The 26,119-nt window shown below is 34.4% G+C and overlaps 1 protein-coding gene across 1 annotated transcript in view; it reads left to right on the top strand.

Moving 5' to 3' along the window:
• Positions 1–1,480: 1,480 nt before the first annotated feature.
• Positions 1,481–26,119, top strand: part of LOC5565723 (elongation of very long chain fatty acids protein 4) — a 34,284-nt gene continuing 9,645 nt past the window's right edge. The window contains exons 1-2 of the mRNA XM_001650047.2: positions 1,481–1,886; positions 2,137–2,330. Of these exons, the coding sequence (XP_001650097.1) occupies positions 1,826–1,886; positions 2,137–2,330 (255 nt within the window). The 5' untranslated portion in view covers positions 1,481–1,825. The remainder of the gene's footprint in view (positions 1,887–2,136; positions 2,331–26,119) is intronic.

Raw genomic sequence — 26,119 nt, 5'->3', positions numbered from 1 at the left:
TAAATGACTCCGATAGTGTCCATGCATCAGAATCCTACTCCTCACTCCTTGGAACTTCTTCTTCTTCTTCTTGGCATTAACGTCCTCACTAGGACAGAGCCCGCTTCTCAGCGTAGTGTTCTTATGAGCACTTCCACAGTTATTAACTGAGAGCTTTCCTTGCCAAAGTTGCCATTTTCGCATTCGTATATCGTGTGGCAGGTACGACTATATGCTATGCCCAGAGAAGTCAAGGAAAGTTCCATTACGAAAAGATCATGGGCAGGAATCGAACCCAGGTACCTTCAGCATGGCGTAGCCGCGGACTCTAACCACTCGACTAAGGAAGGCCCCATAACAGCAAATCCTGTGCCATGAATGAACAAACTTTCCGATAATTATGCAATTCCTTATAGAGATTCAGTGGACTCCACTGTCTGCAGTGGACAAGGTTCAATGCAACCTCAATTTCTCCCCCTTCCCCTCATTGGTTTGCATTTTGATGTGGCAGGCGCCATTGTTGGCTAAATATAGTTGAGCACTAGCACTTATACACTGAGGGCCCCAAGCAATCGTCTGGTTGGTTCATTGTGTTAGTATAGCTGATCTGGTGATACTAGCGTATCAACAACGGGAGGTCAGTTAAGCTCAAAGACCAACGGCATCACTTCCCTTTGGAAAAAAGACGTCAGTATAACCCTTAAATCATGAGTGTCAATTACGGGGATGGGATTCGATCCCAGCCCTCAGCGTGAGAGGCGAGTGTTCTCTTCACTACACCAGATTCACACCCTATATTTCTTTGCTAGTTGAAATTCTGCTAGTTTCTAAACCAAGAATTCTGCCAAAATTACCACAAAAGTTTTAGCAGAAAAAAAAATAACTAATTATCCAAGAATTTTCTTAAAGGGTACTTCTGGTTATTTTTGTAGATGTAGATTCCACTACATTCTACGAAAATACCTTTACGAAATGTCCAAGAATACTTACACAACTTCAAGATAAAGACAAGTCTGAGTCTACAAACCCGTGTAAAATTGGATAACAACTACACTTTAAAAGTAATAAGAACCAAGTTAAGCATGATAATTATGATTATATTTCGTATACAAGCATATTTTGGGGCGCCAGATTGACAATTCAATTGTGATTGAATCAAGTCAGATGTTTGTGATCATTAATTTATAATATTATCTGATTTATAACATACAGAGTCGAACATGAACACGTGGTCCTATAGTGGGAAGAGGGTGCGTTAAATCTACATTGTGGTGCATTTCAGTCATCTCCTTATCAATCACCGAATCATATCCCACACGCAATGCATGCATTACTATTTTCTCACTCTCTCTCTATCTTCCGAATTGCGGAAGGTTAGTCCATCCAGTGTGCACCGTCACGCATGGAGTGATCGAACCCCTAGCTCTCTTGCCTACAAAGTCTGCATCGGAAAGCCGCGCGCGCAATAGTCGCGAAGCGCCACGCGAAAGGAACTTGATAATCATGTTCTTCTTCCGCCGATCGATATAAGCTATGGGTGTGCAGCGAGCCTGACTTAGTACCACTTCGGTAGCCTAGCCGTTCTGTTCTGAACAGTTCAGTTCTCCTCGTTGGGAGTATCCCAGTCGAAAGTCTCTGGAAAATCACATCCACTACCTGGATAGTTTCTGCCAGAAGATAGTGCGCGCCCTGCGTTTACGCCTCGCGGAAAGTGAATAAACTTGCAAACAGAGGTTCAATATTTATCGAATCGGGATTCAAGTGTCTCAGTGCAAATAGTTAAACATACTTAATCGTTTCTGGTTAGGCGTGATTATCGGACGGTTGGTGACAGTTTCGCACAAAAATGTCTTTCATATTGGAGAAATTGTTCAACAGCTACAATCAGTTCATTCTGGAAAATCGAGGTATGGCGAATCGATACAATCGGATAAAAGCCTAGTTCAAGAACAGTCCAGCTCAAGAGCGTTGCCCTTTTCTGAACTCAAGTTCAAAGTCATTGGCTGCATTCAACTAGAGTGTAATCCAATCAAGGAGTGAAGACCAGAAAAGTGAATGTAGTTCTGTTGGTTACCTTCGGGGCCATTACAACGCTCCCAGACTCCCCTAGCTTTGTGCAGAGTGTGTGATGTTTTGTGCTTGTTTGCCTGATTGCAGATGATCGGAGTAGTCACCTACCGCTGATGGATGGTACCTGGCAGGTGCCGACGATCATTGCGGTATACCTGATGGCAGTACTCAAGTTCGGACCCCGCTTCATGGAGAACCGCAAGCCGTACGATCTCAAGAACTGGATCCGGCTGTACAACGTGGTGCAGATCGCCGCCAACAGTGCTTTCTTCCTGTATGAGGTGAGTGGGGGGTAATCAGTGTTTATGTTAAGTAGATCATGATTTGAAGATCTATGTTTTAAATTCAAGCTTGGAATGTAATACTTGCTCAATTAGATTTATTTGAAAATTGAACGTTTCAGCATATTTCAATTTGTTGATGTAGCTCTTTACGTTATGTTTGAAAAATTGTGATTTCAAGTCAGATTAGTATCAAAAATGAGATTCGAAAATTCTGGACATTTTTTGTTGACAGTGCACAAAAATATAACAATTTCTTTTCTACAATACATTCATGAAATTCAGATCCAACATTTCCTAGAAACGAAACCAACATGTTTTTCAAAATCAGACTGTTCATTTCCTGCCTGTCTATTGCATACAACTTTCTCAATTATTAATGGACTTCCGCAGTTTAAAGGATTAAATGGAAACAGATACTATGCTCACACAGTTACGAATTACACACAGTTATGGATTACTTTGTCGATCAACACCGAATAACTCGCTTAAAACATACACGTCGACGTTGAACATATTTTTGCAAACTCATACTTTTTGTCTTCTATAATTTGTGGAACTTATCGAAAATCCGATCTGAAGAAGCAGAGAGATAGAAAGACTAGAGCAAACAGAAAAGTAGAAATTCTCACTTTTTATTCTGTGTGCGGTGATTATTATTTGATTTTTCAATCCAATTTTATATTAAAAGCCTGTTGTTTGTGAATTATTTGTTACAATTGTTTGTTGACCGTCTGTTACGCGTATTACTTAATCCATCGGACTGGGTTAGAATCCGGAAAAGTGAAATTTTTGTCGCGACTTTCATCCTCTGCATCCATCATCTTTTACCTACCAAAATCATCAGTGGTTTCGAGCTAAAAGGGGAAAAAAGCATTAGATTATCGAGTTTGCCATTAGCAGAGTACAAAATGAGTTTCTTGTTAAAAGTATAATTCTTCATTTTAAAACAAATGCCTTAAGTCCAAACAATTATCTTGAAATGGGTTAAACCTGAACGAAAATTACAAATTATACATGTTTTTGGGTCACAACAAAACATTAGGTCAATGTAAAGAGTTCCAGATTTTTCGATATATACCAACTTTCTTCCATTGCAGAATTTACAAACTTTCCCGATCACGCTTTTTCAAACGCAGTTTCAAACGAGTTTGATTAAATCATTAATTCACTTGTTCCATCACTATAAAACCACATTTTTCTTCCTTCCCAAAATACATCAACAAACTGATTCATCTTTTCCTTTCGAAAACCTGTGTCTACTTTGATTTTATTTTCAGTATTGCCTAAACTGATCGTTGGCTCACAAATATATTTTGTTTCCACTACAGTTGACTCCTCCTAACTCGATGATATATGCGATCCATTCAATCTAGCCCTCCATAAGTTCGTATAGGGTGGCCCACAAAGTATAGGGGGCACGACTTTGATAACGAAAAATCAACAAATAAATATTCTTATATTTTTGTATTTTTTCTTGGGGCATTTCAAACGCTTCCTGTGAAAATTTTGTTTTATAAAATAACCTTTAACAATGAAATCTTTGAATATTTTCCCTTGTAATTTGTAATTTATTCATTCATTCAACAAAATCCTGTTAGTTAAAAACTTTTGATCAGGTCAAGGAAAAGAAAAAAATAAATTAAAATAAAAAAAAATCGTTTCTTATCCAGGCATCACAGACCCTACTTTTGTGTTTCGTTGGAACTTAACTAGTAATGAATGTTTTTATCAAAATTCTTCGATGTGGTGGGTTCAAGTACATTGTATCTAAGATTTTCCACAAGAATTTTTGTTTGAATTTTTGATTTATTTACTTTGCTATAAAACATGTAACAAAATAGCAAAATTCTGAAAAATAACTAGTTTCTTTATCCACATAAGATAGCTTCACGAAATCATAGCTCTAGGTACTTTCAATATAAATAAAAATAATTCATTTCAGATTTACATATCTCTATTTTTTAGAAAGGATACACAAATTTTAGATTTTTGTATGTGTTAACGTAAATATATGGACTTGGTTTTGACTCTTCCAGAAATCAACCACAGCTGAAATCGGATTTTCAAATACTTGAAGCTATCTGTTTCAGTTTCCTATGCCAGTTTACCTTTCCAACTCGATATTTTCATGAATTTCTTAAAATTAAGTATTGAGCTAAGCATGCTGTTCCGCTCAAGAAAAGTAAAAATTTATTTGCAAGAAATGGCCAAGAAATGTTATAATAAATTTTCCTGCTGCATTTGAAATGACATTTATTTTCAACTGCGTTCTGCGAACGAAGAAAAGTGCTTTATTTTTATGTTGAAGTGCATAATTCCCATTACAACCCACTTGAGGGTGATACAATTTAAAATTTTGAAGACTGTGACGTAGGATGTGTTAAAATGTTACTATTTTTCTCGTTAAAATTAATATTTTGAATGTATTTCGACGAAATAATATCTCATCACTCAAACTCGATGGTCCCTTCAATATCGAGTTAGGAAGAGTCGACTTATACTCTGCTTCTATGGCTTTTCATAATCCTATATGGAAATATAGGAATATTGCTGAATTAGTAGTATATTTTTTACTCTGCCTATCTGTATCAAGTAGGCATTGAGAAAATGGGTTGAGAAGTTTGCAAACTCGATTTCCATAAGAATATTTTAAAAAGTTGCAGAAGATTTAAACATGTTTCAATCCAAAATATCTGACCAATAGGGGAATTCCGGCGAACAATTTGTTTGAAGAGAAACAAGAACTTTTTTTTTCGTATAAAATACGCGCCGGAACTCGCCTTCTTATATTTTTTTCCTGCCAAACATGGATTGACAGATTTCTTTTGTCAAATTGACAGTATGTATTCAAAAGTATTTTAATTATAAAAAACAAAGTTATTCTAGGGTTGCGAATACTCGTACATCTACCCTAAAGTTGGAGAAAGTGGGCATGATTATTAATGATATTTAACTATTCCAGTTTTCTTCATTTTGACAGTTTACCTTTAACAGTCCTTATAAAGTGGACACTTTCTTTATGCTAAATCTTTTTTATTTATTGGTAGAATCGTAATCGGTTTTCAATGCGAGTGTTTGATCCTTCAACCTTGTTGCTTGCTCCTGCGGGGGCGGGCGATGAGGGCAGGATCGAACATGCCGCGCGTCGTTCGCGTAGGGAAATGAAAAAGCGCCGCGGATCGTTAGTAGTGTTTGATCTATTGATCGTGTCGCTTGCTCTTGCGGGGGCGAGTGATGAACACTTGTTTGGCGTATATGCGAATTGCGAGTATCGAATAATATCGCGAATCCGGTTAGACGTGATTATATCATGGATCGCATCACCACACATTGGTGACTCCCAAATCTCTACCTTATCCCAGATTGTACCCCGTTTGGCATAAAGTCGTTTGGCATAAGGTCGTTTGGCATAAAGCCGTTTGGCATAAAGTCGTTTGGCATAATGGTCGTTTGGCATAATGGCCGTTTGGCATAATGGTCATTTGGCATAATGGCCGTTTGGCATAATGATTGACTTGAAATAAATATCGGCATTTTTTAAGCTTTTACCAAGATCAACACCACCGAGCCCACAGCAAAAAATTTTGGTAGGTTCTAAACAAGCGTGGTGTTCGTTCAGAGATTATCCGAGCTAAGAATTTCAAAAATTGTTGTGAAATTATAGAGCATTACTAAATAAAACTCGTGACGGGTCTCTACATCTCAGAACATAGAGTACCCTTGAGCTTGTTGCGATATACATATTTGAAAACAGTAAATTGGCAAGGAAAGTTCGCAGTTATTCATCAAGGGAACGCTCATAGAATATTTCGCTGCATATCAAGCTCTGTCCCAGTTTGGACGTAACACTCGCTGAAAATTACTTGATAAAAGAATGATTTTTTTTGCAAAATATCAAAAGCTCTAATCAAAAGATCTATTAATGCGACTTTATGCAAAAATAGCCTTTATACGAGAGCAGATTATTTTTCGTTTAAAATGTTTCAGACTCTAACGCAAAAAAAATCTTTTCACAGCACAGCTCAAATGAACAACACATCTTTAAAAGAAAATATTTGGGACAAAACTTTTCAACGGTTCAATATAAATTCTAATTTTAAAAGTGTACATCAAAAACACCGTCTATTATCGAGAAAAGGGAACAATTGTGATTGAAATAATATATTTTCCAGCATATCTCTTAAGGAGATCACGCGTTTGCCCCAAAATAAGTATATATTGAATATTGGTAGGTTCTGAAATAATTATAATTCTAACAACACATCTGGCAACAATTGATAACAAAAATGGTTCACAATTAGCTTAACTAAATAATAAAATTTATAACAGTATAAACATAAAGAACAGCCTATTTTTAAAAGAAGGCAAAATTTACAATTAAACCAATACAAGAATTGACGCCAAAAATTATTGCGGCAATGACTGGTTCCCCCGAAAAGTGGTGACGAGAAAGAACGATAAACAGTCAAAAGAAGGAAGTATTCTGTCATTCTTGGCTATACACATGTTGGCAAAAATGCTGAAGACGGTAAAACTCGAAAGAACCACCAATTAAATAAAGAAGGGTGCATATTAGATGGTCAGTTCGTTCACCCCCCTGAAATGTATATAGTTACGACAATTATGGGTGCTAAAAATTTTCCGGGGGAGTGGGCTAGTCGAGGAAACGGGATATTCGGGAAATGGCATTCGGGGAAACAACATTCGGGGAAAAGTAGCACAACCCATCAAAGTAACTGCAGTAATCGATTTCTCTTTTCGCTGATAATTTGAGCAGATCAATGTTCCGCCTTTTGTCAGTTGTATACAAAAATACTTAAAAAATATAGCTCCAAAGGACAGCCTATGCATAAAAGAAGGAGAAATTTATTGAAATTTAAAATCAACAGTTTTCATACCTATAATAATGGTTACATCATTATTAGGAAAAAAATAGAACAATTAATAGAAGGATAAATTTGTGCTAAATATATACAAATCTTCAGTGCAAAAATTTGTTCAAATAGCGAAACTCAAAAGAAGAACTAATATATGAAAGAAGGGTAATTTCTGGATAAATAATAAAATACTATTGGCAATAACTTTCCTAATATGCTTAAATTTATTCAAGAGTGAATGATTGTTGAATAGAGTGCCACTTTGTATCAATTGACTCCAAAACAAGCCTTGTGTCATCAGAAAGATTCAATAGAAACGTAAAAATGAAAATTGAGAAATTCTTGGTTTCAGACTCATTATGCCAAATGACCATTATGCCAAACGACTTTATGCCAAACGGCTTTATGCCAAACGACTTTATGCCAAATGACCATTATGCCAAACGACTTTATGCCAAACGGCTTTATGCCAAACGACTTTATGCCAAACGACTTTATGCCAAATGACCTACCACCCTTATCCCACTAAACCAATATCCTTTCCATGACAACCGTGGAGATGCAGAGGTGATCTCGGTCTCTAGTAACAACGGTAGCCACACTAACATTCCTTCCCATCCCCGATCACCGTAAGGACGTGGCCGGTGCCGTTATTGACTTTTAAATTTCTCGATTTGTGCACATTGAGAGTGGTAAGCTAATCCCGAGCCCCATTCACTAAATCTCTGTTCAACTTCGATTGCTCTGGTCAATCACGGAGTAGCAACTACGAATTGTACGGTCATCTATGCTCATGCTCATGCTCATGCTCATGCTCTATAATTTGTGGAACTTATCATGTTGAATGTTAATCAGTGAAATTATGGTGTTTTTGTTGACAAATGTTGAGTTAAAGTAGAGGGTGGATTGTCATCAGCATCGATGAGCTACCACAGATAATATTTTTCGAATATTATGATATAGAAATTGCTCATTCGCTTAGATTCAATAAAAATTTATCTATGAACAACATTTTTCGCGATTTTTGAATCGAAATAGTGAATATTATCAATTCAACTAGTAAACTTATTGTTAGCCACAATTATGAATCACCATGAAAACAAATTTCTGTTAATTTCGGCATTGGATTGGACATTTTCAGGCAAAAGCACTAAGTATAGAATACTTCGAACATCAAGAGCTTTGAAAATCACTTTTAAACAAACACAATGGTTGAAACAATGCAAGTCTCAATCAATACAGTGCAATATCACAAAATAACATTTAAAACTCAAAGCAGCAACTTAGATTTTTTGTTCTAGAACATTCATCTAGAACAGGTGATCTCAAAATAGTTACCATTAATGCTATTTTGTTTTATTTGTGTGGCATAAATATGTACTTCATAGCTTTTTTCAGAGTGGACCGTGGTTTTATGGGCGTCTATTTATAGCAGCCTGGAAGTAATTCGTAAAACTGAAATTGTTACTTGGGATGCTTGAAACAAGGACTATTCTCATGACCGAATGGTCGAAACGGTGTTTTCTGTAAGTGTACACTATTAGAAAAGCGCTTCGAGGGATTGTTCATTTATTAGGAATTAGGAATGATTCCTTTCCTAACTGTTCATAAAATGACGATTTGTCCTGGTTTAAAGTTCCGACTCTGTTATTCTTTGCTAACGCATGATTAATTTTCGCCAAATCACTGCAATACAAGTGATTTGGGTTGAAATGTATTTTTTCTTTAATTTCTTCCTATGTCATTCCATAATTTGAATTGAAAGCCTTCATTTGGCGTATTTGCAGTACATGTCGGGCTTTCCATATATTATAAAAAACATGTTTTCACTTTGGCTGGCCAAAACCGGTGCTTCTACTATATATGTTTTCTATGTCGTTTTATTGAAACTAATAGGTTGTATTCGACACTAATTAGTTGATAACTATGCGGTAATGGATACCTGGATGTAAAATAAGTTTGATATTCAAATCATTTTTTCTGTTTTTTTTTTTCATAATTAACCCTATTAGTTTAATAATCATATTAGGCTCTTTTAGTGGAGGTAGCGCCAATAGTGAGAGGTAGTGTGCTTTGACACTTAAAAAAACGACTATTTGATATGTTTTATTATGTACGATGCAAAAATGATTCAAGCAACTGAATATTATGCTTTAAATTCAATCTTAACCCTCTAATATCCAAATTTTTATTTTCGATCTAAATATCATTTTCAGTTATCTAAAATCGTTTTAAACACGTTTTGGGCAACGATTTATTTTTATTCGCAAACCTATGAATTTTGGTTTATGATTTTTATAATTTTTATTTTTGAACATCCCTATCTTTTTTATTTTTTCTTGAAGCTTCTTCTAGTTACTGATTTTTAGCAATAATAACAATTCAAGTTTTAACGGTACTTTAAAAATTATAAAATATATATATATATTTTTTTAATTTTCCGTGTAATTATCGGAAAAACAGGTTTGAAATTATTTTAATGCCACCAAGCTCTTTTTCTGTGATAGGTTGATCGTAGAAAAATATAAAAGGTACGATTTTTTGTATAACACGTTAAATGAACCCCAGGCATTTGTAGGTTATATAAGAATACAATTTTTCAAACAATTTTCAAATATACAAAAAGTTTCAAAAGTCATAAAAAACTTTTCTTATATGCGTGTTATGAGTTAAAGTTTAGGCCAAAAATAAAACCATTTTGATTTCCGAGCTACGAAAATTTACACAAAATTCCAAAGTGTACCCCGTCTAAAGGCGGGGTTGGGTATTAGAGGGTTAAAGCTTTTAAAGAACTAGGATAGAAGGTCCAATTTTAGCTATAGTACCAATTATGGCAATAGTGGGAACGAAACCAGAGTTTTTTTTGTTCCTCTAGAATTTAACGGCTAATATACACAGGAATGATAAATCGATTTGTTTTTGATGATAACTAAACTAAAGCTTCGAAAAATGAAAAAAAAAATCACCTCTCACATATGTCACCTTGTTAGCGTTTTGCTTAAGGACACCCGTTACGAAATTGATGTTTTCATCCGGTAAAATTACTTCAACCGATAAATGTGAGTTCCTTAGTGAGAACAAATTAACAAATTTATCTGATGAGCAATGAAATTTATCGTTTCAAGTTTAAGTTGGAAATCGTGTCGTTTTTATTATGGCGATAATTGGTACAAAGAGTGTATGAGAGTCCAATTATGGCAATACTCTGGATCAGGGACGAAAATACCTAATCTACCCTCGCCTATATTGACACTTGCTGGGTAGAATCTTCGTTGATTTTTATTTGTTTTTATCCTCACTGTGACAACACAACAAAGATCGGCAAAGCGCTTACTGCAAGATTGTCAGTTTCCTTTTAACCTGCTGATACTCAACCATTCTGTGATAATCAGAAACAAAAAATGATTTTCATTCGAACCAGCTTGACTTTTTTACATGAATTTGATTAATTTTCAACGCGAACTGTTGTCAGATTCTCCAGTCTTATGCACTTGAAAATTCAAAATTTGGCTTCGTTTTAATTAGTGAAATAACAGAAGTAAAGCTGTTCTACGGGTGACTTCCACAACGGCACGGATCGGTAATGCGTTATCTTAAAGTTTTGTGCTCAATCACTAGGATTTTTCAATCACACGTTCGAAAACGTTCGCAAGCGGCAGTCGCTAATTTCATGGTAGAGAGGGTTGTTTGAGTGTTATTCGATTTTTGAGTTTTCGCTCTTTTTACCCCAAAATAGGGCACTCGAATGAAAATGTGAGTTAATTTATCATCATATTTAGAATTCGCTACAGTTCGACTCCTTTAAGGAAAATTCATTTGCTACCATGAACACAATGCGATTAATTGATTTAATGTACATATAACACTATTGTGTTGCTGTAAAATTTCATTAGCAATCACTTCATTACTAATTAACGTTACATTATTATTAGCTCTGGATGGCATTTGAGTCCATTTCGTGCAAATGTTCGGTAGTCCATAATTGGAACACCTTTATGTCAAATTCTAGGAACACTATTGCTCTAATTGACACAAAGACAACGCTTTTTAGAACCAGATTTAGAAGCTTTAAGTTCATTTAGTACTGAAACTGCTAAATCCAACTGTTTTGCAAGGCTTCAAACTAATAATAAACATCAACAAGTCATGCTTACGATATAGAAACGCGGTAGAAATCTGATTTTTACTCATACTGTTGACCTATTGTATTCATAATTGGTACACATACCCTATTCTCATTAAATAAAATGTTCCTTCGCACCTACACTAGTGCATCAGTACATTTAAACGATAGAAGGATTTGAAATCTACCGCCTAATATGGTTGAATCCCATATTTTATGATTTTATCAGCATATCTTAGCTGTTTGCCCAAGGTGCTCCACTAATGAGACATTTACCCTCCTCTGGTTCCTGTATAATAGTATTCTTCATTTACGGAATAAACGCATTGAGTCAATGCTAACGCCTCGCATATCAAAAATATTTATCATCATTTCATTATTTGAAATTTCTGATCGATAGTGTATCGAAATAAGATGGACACTTCAAAATGCCTAAAAATGTCAGATCGACATCGACAACGATTCGACAAAAATAAGATTCAATTTACCAACGACTATGAAATAGTTCAAAAGTTTCTGTCAAATCATAAACTTCAGGTTTTCAGAGCTTCAAATCTGATTACTGACTTCCTGTAAGAGCTGGTGTTTCACAAAGCAGGATGTGTCAAATAATGTAGAATATGTTCATATCTGACTTGCCCGAACTTCAGGGGATAGGCAAAATGATTCAGATAGGCAAAATTTTGCCGAAATTCAAATGCTTATAACTTTATAAAAAACTAATAAAATTGCATACGGAAGCAGTGGACAGCAAATTTGGTCTAGTTTCAGAAACTTGCTTGGCCATGCATATTGGCCACCGGACACCGGAAATGTTCCGAATATTCCGAGGTCATGTCCAAATGGCATTTTTTTTTCTGTCGCTTGTATTTTTGTGCGGTGTGAAGTTATATACCTAGATGTTAAAATTTTTCCAATAAACATGAACTAATAGGAAGTTGAATGCCGGCGGACACATTAAGATTCGTTGAAAATCTTCAGAAATATGACCATTTCCGTAAAACTAATTCCGGAAAATATGAAAGCCTTGACTTTAATGTGATTGGAGATATTTGAATTCATATCGGTGCTCCTATTCATGATCCTAAAAGTAGCTCAACAAATGTCAACAAATACATTTTTTATGTGAAATTTCCTTACAGTTTACTTTCAGATCAGAACTACATAAACATGCTCATTTTGTTGCGGCTTATTTTTCGAAAGTTCTCTAAACCAAAAATTCGTACGCTATTCTGAATTCATATCATATAGAAAACCTCAAAGTTTGAGCCAAAAATCTAGAGATTGAGGCGGGGGCGCAAGCGTAATTTGCCTAACAGTTTCTCACTTTACCAAACTAAATCATCTATGTTTGATCATACCTTTGTTAATACTAAACCTATTCTAAATCTATTTACATGTTTTGAATACAATTAAGATGTTTTCAAACTGTGTATACAACACATTTAATTAAAAATTGTTTTGACTTAGTTGTTCAATAAAATTTAAGTTAGTTAATCAATAAAATTTAAACATAACATGACAGTTGTAGTAAAAAAAAAAAATTCGACTTTATATGCTATTTATACTTCAGAAAAAATAACCAAATTATCTTTACAGGTATGTAAGGGGCCTTCCTCAGCCGCGTGGTTAGAGTCCGCTGCTTTAAAGCAAAGCCATGCTGAAGGTGACTGGGTTCGATTCCCGGTCGTTCCACGATCTTTTCGTAATGGATATTTCCTCGACTTACCCGGGCATAGAGTATTTTTTATTTGAAACCGGTTAAAGATTCATCAAATAAAATTAAATTTTGTTACAAAATATATAAAAAAAACCTCTCTAAATCTTAATTTTGTGACTCAAATTTTGAGGTTTCTCTTTTTATATGATTAAGATTCAGAAGAGCACTTTTATGTTTAGATTAGAGAACTTTTAAAAAAATAAGCCGTTCCCTAATGCATACCCAATTATATTTGATAAAGTTAAAAGTGTCCATCCCGGGATTTGAGAAATTTCTGGATTTCCCGTTTCCTGAGATACCAATTATGCCGTCCCGAGAGTTCCGAGATTCCCAAGATGACTATAACTTTGATGAAAACCAGTAAATTAAAATGCAAATCAATTCTCAGAATCTTAGAACTTTACTCGATAAAATCGAGACACATAATAAAGAAAAGAGAATAAATGGGTAATTGTTTTCATAAAAAGGCCAAATTATGAAAAAAAAGTACCAATTGTTTTATTAATCTAGTTACAACGATCTTTTATGGCGTTTCTTTACAACATCAGCCGCTTTCATAATCCAAGACTGAGAAAGCTAATGTGAAAGTACACCTGAATTCCTAATTTTAAATAATCAACTTTTACTATGATCCACTGCAGTACATTGAATGGTTTCATATAATTCTCTTTTACTAAGAAAGTGATTATGACTAATTTTCAAATTCTCTGGATCAAATTGTCTTCATATTATGATTAAAATGATTAAAATTGTTTCATTCATAACTGAGAATGTTCAAACATCCTCAACATAGCCGTAATTTGTCGAAGTAAGCTTCGATTTTTGTTCAGTAAGAAATGCCTCATCAAAATAAATTCGCTGTAATTGATTTATTTATTTCAACTGTTTATATTAAAACAAAAACCATGTAAAAACATTGTTAAATTGAAATTTCACTTCCATTTTAATGAATATACTAGTTTTGTTGAAAATCCTGAAAATCCCGGGAGCCCGGGATTTCCCGGGGTAAGCATCAATGTTTGTCCCGAATACCGGGACGAGCAAAATTGACGGGAAATGGACACTCTAATAAAATTATTATAAAACGAATTAAAAATGAACCATAGGCGCCAAATACGTCAGCCTCATGGATGTCTGACATCTTTATTTGCGAATGGTATAGGCTTCTTAAGCAAGGGACGAAATTTGCGAATCATCCGTACCGCTCATAAAAACATAACGGTGCTATATGGGTTTTCAAACCAACACCTTTTTTCTTCGCAACATGTACCATCGTGATGAATCAATACCCGGCCGCTTAGGTAGAGGCACATCTTCGAGCACAATTTTTAGCAAGTATTTTCGAATAAAATTGAAGTGCGATATTGTCACAACTAATTATATGTTGGATCTTGCTATAAACGATAAATCGTTTGTTAAAAGTTATGGAAATATCAAGAAAAACATTGAAACATTTAAGCGTGTCTTGTCCTCAAATCCGGACAGCTGACGCAGACCTTGGTTTTAAATCCGGACGAAATGAAAATCCGGACATCTGTATTGTAACATGAATTATTGGCATTAAAGTGTATTAAAATTCACTATTACGCCAATTTATGATCATTTGATCAAAGATTTAGTGCATGCGCTTGGTTTTGGTTCTAATTACCTCTACTGGCTCAGGACTCATGCAATTGGGCTCTTGGTGTTTATTCAGTATACAAAATAAGTCACACTGATTTTATTAGCACTTGTAATCTCTCGATACATTTCAATGATAGTATTTGCTGCTTTTATAATTAATTTGCTCTTCAATTATTGGTTTACAAAAATAAAACACAACACTTTCAAATGATGTCCGAATTTGAAGGCACTGGTTTCTTATCCCGGACAGTCTCTTCTTCACAATTTATAGATTATTTTCACGTTCTACCACAAGTGTAGTGCTTCACAATATCTAAACGTATGTTTCGTACACTGTTCTTACTAAAACACTTCGAAAAAATGTAATTTAACCATAGAACTGTTAACTTTATATTGTGGTGTGTTTGTCGAGATTCTTTCAAAATTATATTAAATTAAGAATCAAATCAAAATTATATTACCGTTTTGATTCAAATTCCGGACAGCTTCTAATTCCGGACACTCTACTTTGTATGGGAAAGGTTTCAATTGAAATGTTTCAAAATTTCCTGTTTGAAAGTTCCCAAAGTTCAGGCGCATTTTAATATGAATTTCAAATAGCAATCCATGAAAATTTATAATGCGCAACTTGTTTTGACGTTGCTTTTACGAATGCGAGAGTTTATTTATAATTTAACTATTGAAGTTCTTCTTTCCGTGAGTTGTCCGGAATTTGAAACAAGGTGTCCGTAAAATGAAGCAAAAGTGAGGTTGTGTCCGGAATAAGAATCATGGAAAGATCATTAATTTTTATTTATTTTAGGTAATTCAAGCTTTGGAATCCGAATCTTCGCCCATCGTTCGGAAGTTGAGTGTTTCAAAAGTCTGATAACGCACAGGTATCATACAATATGTTTCAATTTATATGCTTTTCAATCGGTTATACTTCACAGGGGCCTTAAGTGTCCGTAATATGAATCAAAACGGTAAATCACGTGGAACTGGAGCATCGATTTTATTTTTATTTTTATGATTTAAAAGGCAATGCTAACTAGATTACGAATGAATCTAAAACTATTAGAAGCATTAAAAGAAGAAATTATGTATGAAATTTTATTAATTATTTTATAATTTTTACATTTGATTACTGATAATAATCAGAGTGTCCGGATATTGATACCGTTTGGATTTCGATTCACCATGTTCAATATATACTTTACTATCCTTCTATTCGCTAATGAAAACCATCAACCATTTTATCAAAAATCTTAAAACTCTTCTTAGTACAGCAAACTGTCACAGCTTTCTGTAAAGATACTATCAAAATTACAGTGCTTTATGTACAAGGATGATCTTGAAAAGACGAAGATACTCTTCTTCCGGTCGCGATAGGATCATTTTTTGTAACAATAAATTAGATAAATAGATATCCGATAACTGCAGAATTTGGCTCTTGCTATGAGCGTGCTGCAAACAATTTTGCTAAAGTCTTGAGTTAATGAAATAAGTTTATCGTTTCCACTTTATTGGTATTTTTCGGTGACGGGTAATGATTTCCGATAAAGAAATTTTACGTTTCAACCTACTTTTTTATTTCGGTCATCTTCAGAAAAAAAAATACGCCGGCCGTTCGTCCGTCTCGGCGGTATACTTAATTCTATAATAATACCGCCGAGACGGACGAACGGCCGGCGGATTTTTTTCTAGAGATGACCGAAATAAAAAAGTAGATTGAAACGTAAAATTTCTATATCGGAAATCATTACCCATCACCGAAAAATACCAATAAAGTGGAAACGATTAAGGGAACGGTGATCAAAAACCACAGCAAGATGAAATAAGATTATAATTGAAATATTTCCGAAATATGTCCTGTAGTGTATCAGTATTGGAACGTCTTTCAAAAAATATAATCACCATTGATGTCAGTTAGACAAGTTCGATTGGGTAGAAGCACCGGGTTTGGCCAACCTAAGAGAAAATGTAAAAATATATACACTCCCGTACATAAGTTTGGGTTCACCCCCTAAAAAACATACAAAAGTGTTCAGTCCATATCTCTGGGATTACACGTCTAATTGAAACTCTATAAGCCGCATTTGAAAGGAAAAGAGTGATTCTTACTTCGTATGTATTTTTCCAAAAACATTTTTTGAATTTTGTATACTAAATTTTTACTTAAAATTGTGACATTTTTCAAAAAACACACTGAAAAAACATAGTTAATTTCTTCAGCATTGGATCGACCAAAATTTTTAAACAAGGTGTCATTAGAATCGTAATCTTATATTCTTTAACGGGCGCTCACGATATTTTTGCGGAAAAATCTGAAAACTACTCAAAATCAATGAAACGGTCATTCAAGTCATCGTGCAAAAGTTTGGATTCACCCCTCAGTATGATGCAAATCGTGCAAAAGTTTGGGTTCACCTGAGCCGCACGCAAATCATTTTTGTCTATACCTCTGCCATTTTTCAACCGATTTTAATAATTCATAGCTTTTTCAAACGCAAATAATGGCGCGTACATGATTGATTTGAGATTTCACAGATTTTTCGTGTTTCAAGTAAGTTCAGGTGAATTCAAACTTTTGCACGATGACTTGAATGACTGTTCCATTGATTTTGAATAGTTTTCAGATTTTTCCACAAAAATTTCGTGTGCGTCCTTCAAAGAAAATAAGATTACGATTCTAATGACACCTTGTTTTAGAATTTTGGTCAACCCAATGCTGAGGAAATTAGCTATGTTTTTTCAGCGTATTTTTTGAAAAATGTCACAACATTAATATAAAAAATTCAAAAAATGTCTTTCGAAAACTACATACGAAGTAAGAATAACTCTTTGCCTTTCGAATGCGGCTTACAGAGTTTCAATTGGACGTGTAATCCCAGAGATATTGACTGAACACTTTTGTATGTTTTCAGGGGGTGAACCCAAACTTATGCACGGGAATGTACATGGGTAGCCATGTATGTATTACAAATACGTCGAATGAAAGATTTTAATCTATATTATGTATGAAATATATTGCATTGTTCAATTTAGGCTACCACCCTAGTAGCACACATATTATAATTGAGGCAGATCATTTCCAGGTAATAATGCATTGATAGTTTTCAAATAGAATTGATAATTATGAATTGATTTAGCAGTTAAAATAAAACGGTTCGTGTTTGCAGGAGTTCCAAGTTCAATAATATTGATGTATAATCTGATTAAGGTTGAACATAACTTATGAAATTGAATGAATGCATCAAAGAGATTATTGTTTGTTGCTAGCAAAATATGGTTTAATTTACGAAACTCAAATTCCTTAATACCCCATTTTGCATTTCCGTCAAAAATCACACATTTTCATGATTATCTCAGAAATATGTTATAGGATCCTCATAATTGTATTTGGCTTATGATATACACGACGAGACAATGGTAGGGCTGTCCTTTGGTCAATTATTGACATACTAGAAGTTGCTTGAAATTCGAGTCGTTTTTTTTCATCCCATTTTACGGTAATGCCAGGAAAAAGAGGAAGTAGTAAATTATGAGACTGAGAAGCGTCTTTTATGCATTTGAAATGTGGCAACGAAAAAAAATATTTGAACTTTAAACGGGTAAGGTCATACAGGAAGTCAATACAATGTTCATACATTGTTTAGTAAGGGTATAAAAATGGTCAAACATACAATTCAAGCATGATCCAGGCCATCAAAAACACGACTCGCAGTCATCATTGGGACAATCAAACGTCATGGAATTCTTAAAAGATGCAAAACTACTGATTTCTCTTGAGCCCGCAGCAGCGCAATGTATACAAATACATATTTTTTGTCAACTTGTTCTTCCACAATTTGCCTAACGGCATCAAGCTATGCTTTCGTCAGATAAATCTGAGTATACTAGAGATGCACCAGAATTAAAGATGCACATCTTTGATTTCGCAACACCCTTGAGATTTTTAGTGAAGCCAGGGCTAAGATTATTAGCGTTTGTGGATAAAACGAATGTTCAACATACAGGAAGACAAGTTTTTTTTTTTCTAGCATCAGTCGATAAGTACGAGATAAGCTTCATACACATACAGAAGTATAATGGAAAATTTCAAAGAATAGATAGAACTAACAACGATCAATTGGTCACATTGCTTATGTGCGGTTCTAATCATATTGAAAAATCAAGCCATTTAACTGCAACAGACTTGGGGCTTTCCTTAGCCGAGTGGTTAGAGTCCGCGACTACAAAGCAAAGCCATGCTGAAGGTGTCTGGGTTCGATTCCCGGTCGGTCAAGGATCTTTTCGTAATGTAAATTTCCTTGACTTCCCTGGGCATAAAGTATCATCATACCTGCCACACAATATACGTATGCGAGAATGGCAACGTTGGCAAAGAAAGCTCTCAGATAATAATTGTGCAAGTGCGCATAAGAACACTAAGCTGAGCTTTGTCCCAGTGAGGACGTGATGCCATGAAAAAGACTTGTCAATATAAAATATGGAGATAGACAATAAAAGCTAACTAGTTTTCCTCTTTATCATTGTCCCATGACAAGACACCCTTTACAAAACAAACACTGCTTTCCAATGTTCACCAAAACACCGACAAAACAAGACTTTTTCTAATACAGGTTCTTAGTTCCGGTTGAGACAAGCCCCCAAAATATATTTTCTTTTGTTCTGACCTGCTCAGCGATGATTTATCTTTTGCCGATCAACGAATTCCATGTTGTTCCCTAAATTGCCCACCCGATACCTAACTTGATTCCCACATTATCAGCGCTTCTTCTTTGGCGTTCCTATTCACAACAAATCATTCCCGAAAACGTTTCGATGCTTCTATCAGGAAAATTAACGAGGATTCATCAATTTGATGAGTCTTATTAATGTCTGGCAATTGTATTCCCAATTTGGTATCGGTATTCAGCATTTACCTTTATATAAGAGGGCGTAAATCTGTAGAAAAAAAGCAATGTCACGTTCATTTAGCCACTCCGACGCATTGAATATCCAAATTAATCCGCTTTGAGAAGAGTTCCCAGGAATCACATGCTCATAAATATTTTGAGATTCTCCTGAGATATGACAATGGGTCGTCCACGTGCGTCCTATGACATTTCGGAATATAGACAACAAACTGACAATGACTTAGCGCATATGGTTCCAATAGAAAAGGATAGGCTTCGACCCGATCGCAAAACATTTAGCGCGGTTTGACCGTTCGGTTCAAATTTATTCATGCATTCATGAACAAATCCAACCGGTCAGTCAGCCTTAGCACGATATCGTAGCCTCTAGCGTTGACTTAATTTATTTTTGTGTTTTGAATATCAGACATTAGGTAGCTTCTTTTTTCGCAATATGGAACTTTCGTCGCGATCGATGACCCTGTCATACACGATGGAAGTAACTGGGCTCTGCAATGGTGCCATTGTTGATTGCATCATCGGGTGAATTCTTTTTCCTACGCTTACCGAAATCGAAAGGAAGATTTTCCCTTATCGTTGAAGATGATTATCACAAAATTCTTCTAATGACCCTAACTCCAAATCTGAAAAAAAAGAAAAGAAGCTGTTATGTTTCTCAATCCATTCAGAAGTTACAGTATTTAATGTCATAATTCATTGTAATCAATCCTTCTGAATGTGAGCTACCATTTCACAGTGAATCTCAATATATCGATCAATACTTGCAAGACAGTGAACACCAAACTCCCCTGGAGAACATTATGAGCAACACGCGAACGGATTATGAATAGTAATGTTTTGTAGCCCAATGTAGACTACTGCTTTCTGCCTAGGAATGCTATTGTTGTAACCTAGAAGGGAGGCACTGATACTACACACGAAATATGCAACATATTTTTTCCAAACTACAAGTTAGCTTTAGCTCGTCAACTACAATCAAGGCAGACTTTGCGAAATCACTACAGTCAAATCTACATAACTCGACATTGAAAGAACCACCGAGTTAAGGAGGTATCGAGTTACAGAACACAAAACCAATAAAAATGCTACCAAGGGATCATCGGGGTAGCCATGCAAATCAACTTTTACTATAGAACATCGAGTAAAGAAGATTTGACTGTAGTTTTTTTGTGAAAATTCGATCTTTCCGGACAAACTTTGAAAAAGGCCGTATTTCTCTATACATTTACTTAATTTTAATTTTTGTCTAAAAAGAGTGAAAAATGCATATTTCACTGCTGTTCTTTAAACTAAATCAAAAGTTCTATTGTGACATTGTTTAGGGATGTATAGAAACTTAATCTTATCTGTTTTTTATCATTTTTAATAAAACGCGAAAATATGATTTAGTCAATTACGCGCTTTTATCATGTAAGTCGATTATATTACAGGGTGGCTCGCACTGACAGTTCATGACAGCAAAATCTTGGCTTGCCTTGACGTACACAAATTTCGTATCGGTTTCTCCCTTTTTTGGTCACAGGTTGCGATCGTTCATGCGACCCACATTTAGTTTGCCACGATGTGTCAGTTTGAGTACATACCGGGTCTAAGTGTCAACAAAATTTTGATAATCAAAATAAATAACTCCCTGTAACATGACGCCAACAATGAAAAATAATAGTTAAAAGAAATAATATAATAAGGCCGGAATACAGCTGAATTTTCTTCTTTGTCACACCTCATCAGAATGTGTAGAGGAAGGAGGAGACCATAGAAAAAACTGAAATTTAGTTTCATTTTTTCATTTTTGTTCAAAGTTTAGTTCAATATTTCGTGTTTGACAAAAATACCGTAGAATTTATTTACCAATGCTTCATTGAGATCGGTTTGTATGTCTTAATTTGAGCTTTGATGAGGAACAATTTGAATCCATATTTATATTATAACACTCAAATTTTTCTCACCGGTATTGCACTTCCGAAGTTTGGAAGGATTTCACATTTAACACATTTTAACAAAGAATATACTATGAATACAAGATATACTTGTCTAAACATTTTAATGCATTTTAAGCACATGAATTTTAGTGATAATAAATTATTTTTATTTTTTCAAAGGATTTCACAACTCTTTTCAGTGAAATTGTTAAACTCACTAGGGATAATTCACACTATTAATCATTGTTTCTTGTTTTTTCGGAAACGAACTATAAAACTAGTCAAAATACATTAAAAACTAAACTGAAAATAAGGCGCCGTCCACAAGTTACGTAATGCTTGAACGAAAAAGGGTTAGGCTAAAGCAGTGATCCTCAGCCTAACTGATTACACGGGCCATCTCAACGCATTCAAAATAAGTCACGGGTCGCAAGATTTATAAGGATTAATTTTAACAGCTTTCAATGGGATTGTAAAAAATGGCCATTTCTGAAAACGGATAATACATTTCTGGGAACTTTATGATCAAAGCAGAGGGATTTGGAAGCAAAGATATAAGTGACAGATAACAAACAAAGTTCAAAATTTACACAAACCAAAAAAATGACGAAATAGATTGATAGTATCCTCAGCGAAGTTGTACATTTAGATAAGATTAACAATTATGCTGAAGATACTTTTGTAGGTCTCCTATATTTTGAGATAAATCGTTTAAAATTTGTTCGCGAAATTCACTTCAATCGGATCGATATTATATTTGATCTCTTTATATTCAATTGATGAATACTTAAAAATATATGTGGACACTTAAATAATGTCCGACATGCTGCATAAATTTAAATCATCGGGCTATAAATAACTGAGATTTACCCCCAAAAGTTGACCATTTTTTATGGAAGATCCAAAAAGTTGCAAATGAATTGTCCAATACTGTACATATCTTTGCGTTTGGGCTCCTCAACCATTCAAAAAGCAATCCAAATTCAAATATTTCGATTAACACAACTTTCAAAGATTTACAGATATATGAGATATTTTTTAAGTCATAATAAAAAAACAGCATTCTGCGAACACTTCTGCAGGACCAAGATGCTGGTTCAATTTTGTAAACCAAAATATGATTAGCAGAGAGATTTTTAGAGATTTGAAGATTTTTAGTAGGCCCTTAGCCTTTTTTTTAAGATTCTAAAAAAATCAGGTTTTTCAGAAACTTTGAACCTTTGAATGAGTTTTGAAAAATGACGATGATTCTATACTACATTTTAATGACTGACTTTTCAAGAACATAGTTGCAAGAGCAAAAGATTAAACACCAGCATGAATAAAAATTATAACATGCGGACCGCATCACATTAATATTCAAAATTCATTCGCGGGCCGCACAAAACCTTCTCAAGGGCCGCATGCGGCCCGCGGGTCGCACTTTGATGACCACTGGACTAAAGCGTTACGGTTCATACAAATATTTATTTTTTTCATTCAAAAGGCGTTGCGAAGGGAGGAGGAGATCGAAATTTTTGAATTCTAGCGTTACGTACTCAATGGACAGACACTTTCTTTATTTTTAAACAAATTTTAGAAACATAGTCTGGACCAGTGCACACTGGTCCGGAAAGCCGTTTTACATGGAAAAATAAGCTTAAGAATGGAACATTACACGAAAACGGTCGTCTACAAAGTGCTTTGTATTAGTTAGGCATTAGTTTGTTTGGTGTTAGAAAAAATCAGGGTGATCCCCATTTTCTTAGAAATGGTATAACTAACTTTCTCATTTGTAGAAGTTATACCGTACATGCTTCAGCAAAGTTGTAGACAGAACATTCAATTTCCAGAAACTTTGCCAAAAAAAGTTTTTTTGTAGGTCCCAAATTGACTGATTTAGAGCTTATTTGTTTCAACATCCAACGAATCTGATTTTCTGGCTCCAACGTTTTCAATTCTAACATCTCAGTCTGTGCAACACTTTTAGAGCATTGAAAAATGCGTAATTTGATGAGCTCGCTATCTCTTTCCGTTTGGGAGTTATTGTTGTAAAACACGCCTACTTTGATTGTGGATTTCTGTAATTGGGGCAAACATAAAAAAATATCTTTTGATGGAATTTCAAAAAGAAAATTTTATATTAGTTTTGTAAGTAACATAAAAATCCTTGACAATCAAAGGATTTTTATCAGAAAAACTTCAAGAACTTTTGAGCTGAAACAGATATCATAATTCTTTTTGCCTGAAAATTTGCGTTTTTTCAAGTTAGAAGAGTCGTTCATAGACTGCTTTGACAAGAAGTTAATACAGTAATATATCGGTATAACGTAACTCGATTTTTATTATCGTTACGTTATATCGAAGCACAAAAAATGTTTTCTAAATACTGTTTAAAATGTATTGTTTGATGAGAAAATTGATCTAAATTGGTGAAAAAATGGATCTAAATTGGTGTAATGGCAGGCATTTTCAGTCGTTTTTACATTGTTTTGTGTTTATTTGTTTATATATTTCTTTTTATTATATATTTTTTTCTTTTCACGTCTCTATTGCAGTAATTTTTAAAAATGTATTTCGGCATTTTTTTTTTAGCTGATGGAGAAATTTAAAATCTTTGAAACAGAATTCCTTGGAAACAGTTCTTGGACACATTCTGGAGAAATTCCTGAATTAATATTTGAACCATTCTTTGGTGAAATTCAATGAGAATTTTATGATGAAATTCCCCAAGAAATCCTTTGGAAAAAATCCCTGGAATCATATCTGAAGAAAATCTCAAAAATGGTTTTACATAAATATCAGAAGGGTCAACTAGTGAAATTTCTGGGAGATCCCTGTGGGAAGTATTTACATAATATGATTATCAGTTTTATACATGAACATCAGGAAAGCTGAGGATAAATTAGAGAAATTAATGGAATAATTTTAGTTAAAATCCATAGAGAAATTTCAGGAGAAATATGAAATTCTTGTCAAAATCATTTGAAGAATAACAGTAGGAATTGGAGTAATAGCATTTCCGTTAGCATTTTTATTAAAAAAAAATTGAATATACGTCAAATGGATCGGCGATGGCAGCGTGGCCCGGTGACTCACAAGTCTCATATGAGATTGATTTAGTTTTTTTAATGCAAAGTCTGAATCAATAATTATTAAGGCTTTCATAGGAATTCAAAATCTCCTACCTCAATCCTCCAAATTCGGAACAACTGACCACGATAGGTGGCAATCTTTGTTTCCTAACTTGATTCAAAGAGCTTGGAATAGAGGCTGCTTCGATTTGGTCGGCGTTAAGTCAGAGGGGACCAAGTGCAAAACTTAGGAAAATTGGATTATTCTCTCATTAGATGCGAAATTACCTTACCTTCGTTTAACTTTGACCATATTTAATGCATGCTGTATACTGCGAGGGATATGGAACAAATTTACTTTGGATGATCAATATAAATCGATAAAAGTGTGCAGTCAGAGTGGACCAAGTGCTTATTTCCATGATAGCGAAAATGATCAGCGCGCTGAGGAATGCGAGGAAATGAAAAACATTTCAAGAGATTTGTCAACTAACTGAACGGTGGTCTTTAGTTCAGTCAGACTGTCAGAGTTGTTCTATACGAGGTTTGGATTATGATCTTTCATGATTATCACTTATAACTTGATGTGTATTATTTAAAAGTAACACAAAGACGTGTAGAAATATTGAACCAAAATTTTTACTTTTAGTTTAAAATTACAGAGCGTTAGACTTTAAACCCATTTTTTTTCAAAATATGAAAAATGTCACTTGGTCCATCCTGACTTAAGGCCGACCATTTCTTCTCAACTACGTACTGAGATCAGAAAAATGGGATTTTCTAGATCATTTCTGCGCAAAAAATTTCCACGCATTGAGATAGGCGATTTTTTTTTCTTGTCAGTAGCACATCAGCCATTAGAATTGATTGGTGTTTGAATCTTGAAGAAAGTTTATTGTAGTTCATAAAACATGTTTTTAATAAAAATTAGATAAATGAATGGAAGCCAAAAACAAATTTTCGTTATATCGAGGAAAAAAATGCGTTATTTCGAGGTAACGTTATAAGGAAGTATGACTGTATTAGAAAAACTAAAGTTAAAAAATACAGAAAAACTTTTTTTGTATAGATAAGTAAAATTTGACATTTCACAACTATGCATAAGAGTATGTATCATTATTTTTGCAAATAATTAAATTGATTATATAATTTATGTAAAATTGGGGACTACCCTACACAGCTAAAAATATGTTGTAAATTTAAGTTTATTTTCATGCACATATTTGGAGCATCAAAATAAGCGTAAACTTCACCGACCAATCTATTATTTTTCAATTGAATTCACTTTAAATATACACCATCATGAAACATTCAAGTATTCTGAGTTGAAAACTAAATGTTTATGCATATCGGTTTACATAATGCTGTAACAATATATGGATTTGGTTTATTTCTACAGTACTCTCTAGTTTACACTACATTGACATTTAAATATTTATATCTGTGTAGTTTTTCTATATCTTTATTAACGAGATTTTTAGCCCTGGGCTAGATTATCTCGGGACCAGCGGCATTACTTCCCTTCCGAAGAAAGTCGTCACTATAACCTTTGCGTCATATGCCACGTCAG

This window comes from Aedes aegypti, chromosome 3 (assembly GCF_002204515.2).
Source record: "Aedes aegypti strain LVP_AGWG chromosome 3, AaegL5.0 Primary Assembly, whole genome shotgun sequence".
Lineage (NCBI taxonomy): Eukaryota > Metazoa > Arthropoda > Insecta > Diptera > Culicidae > Aedes > Aedes aegypti.
Note: the sequence above shows the minus strand (reverse complement) of the source record. Positions and strands in the feature narration are given on the sequence as shown.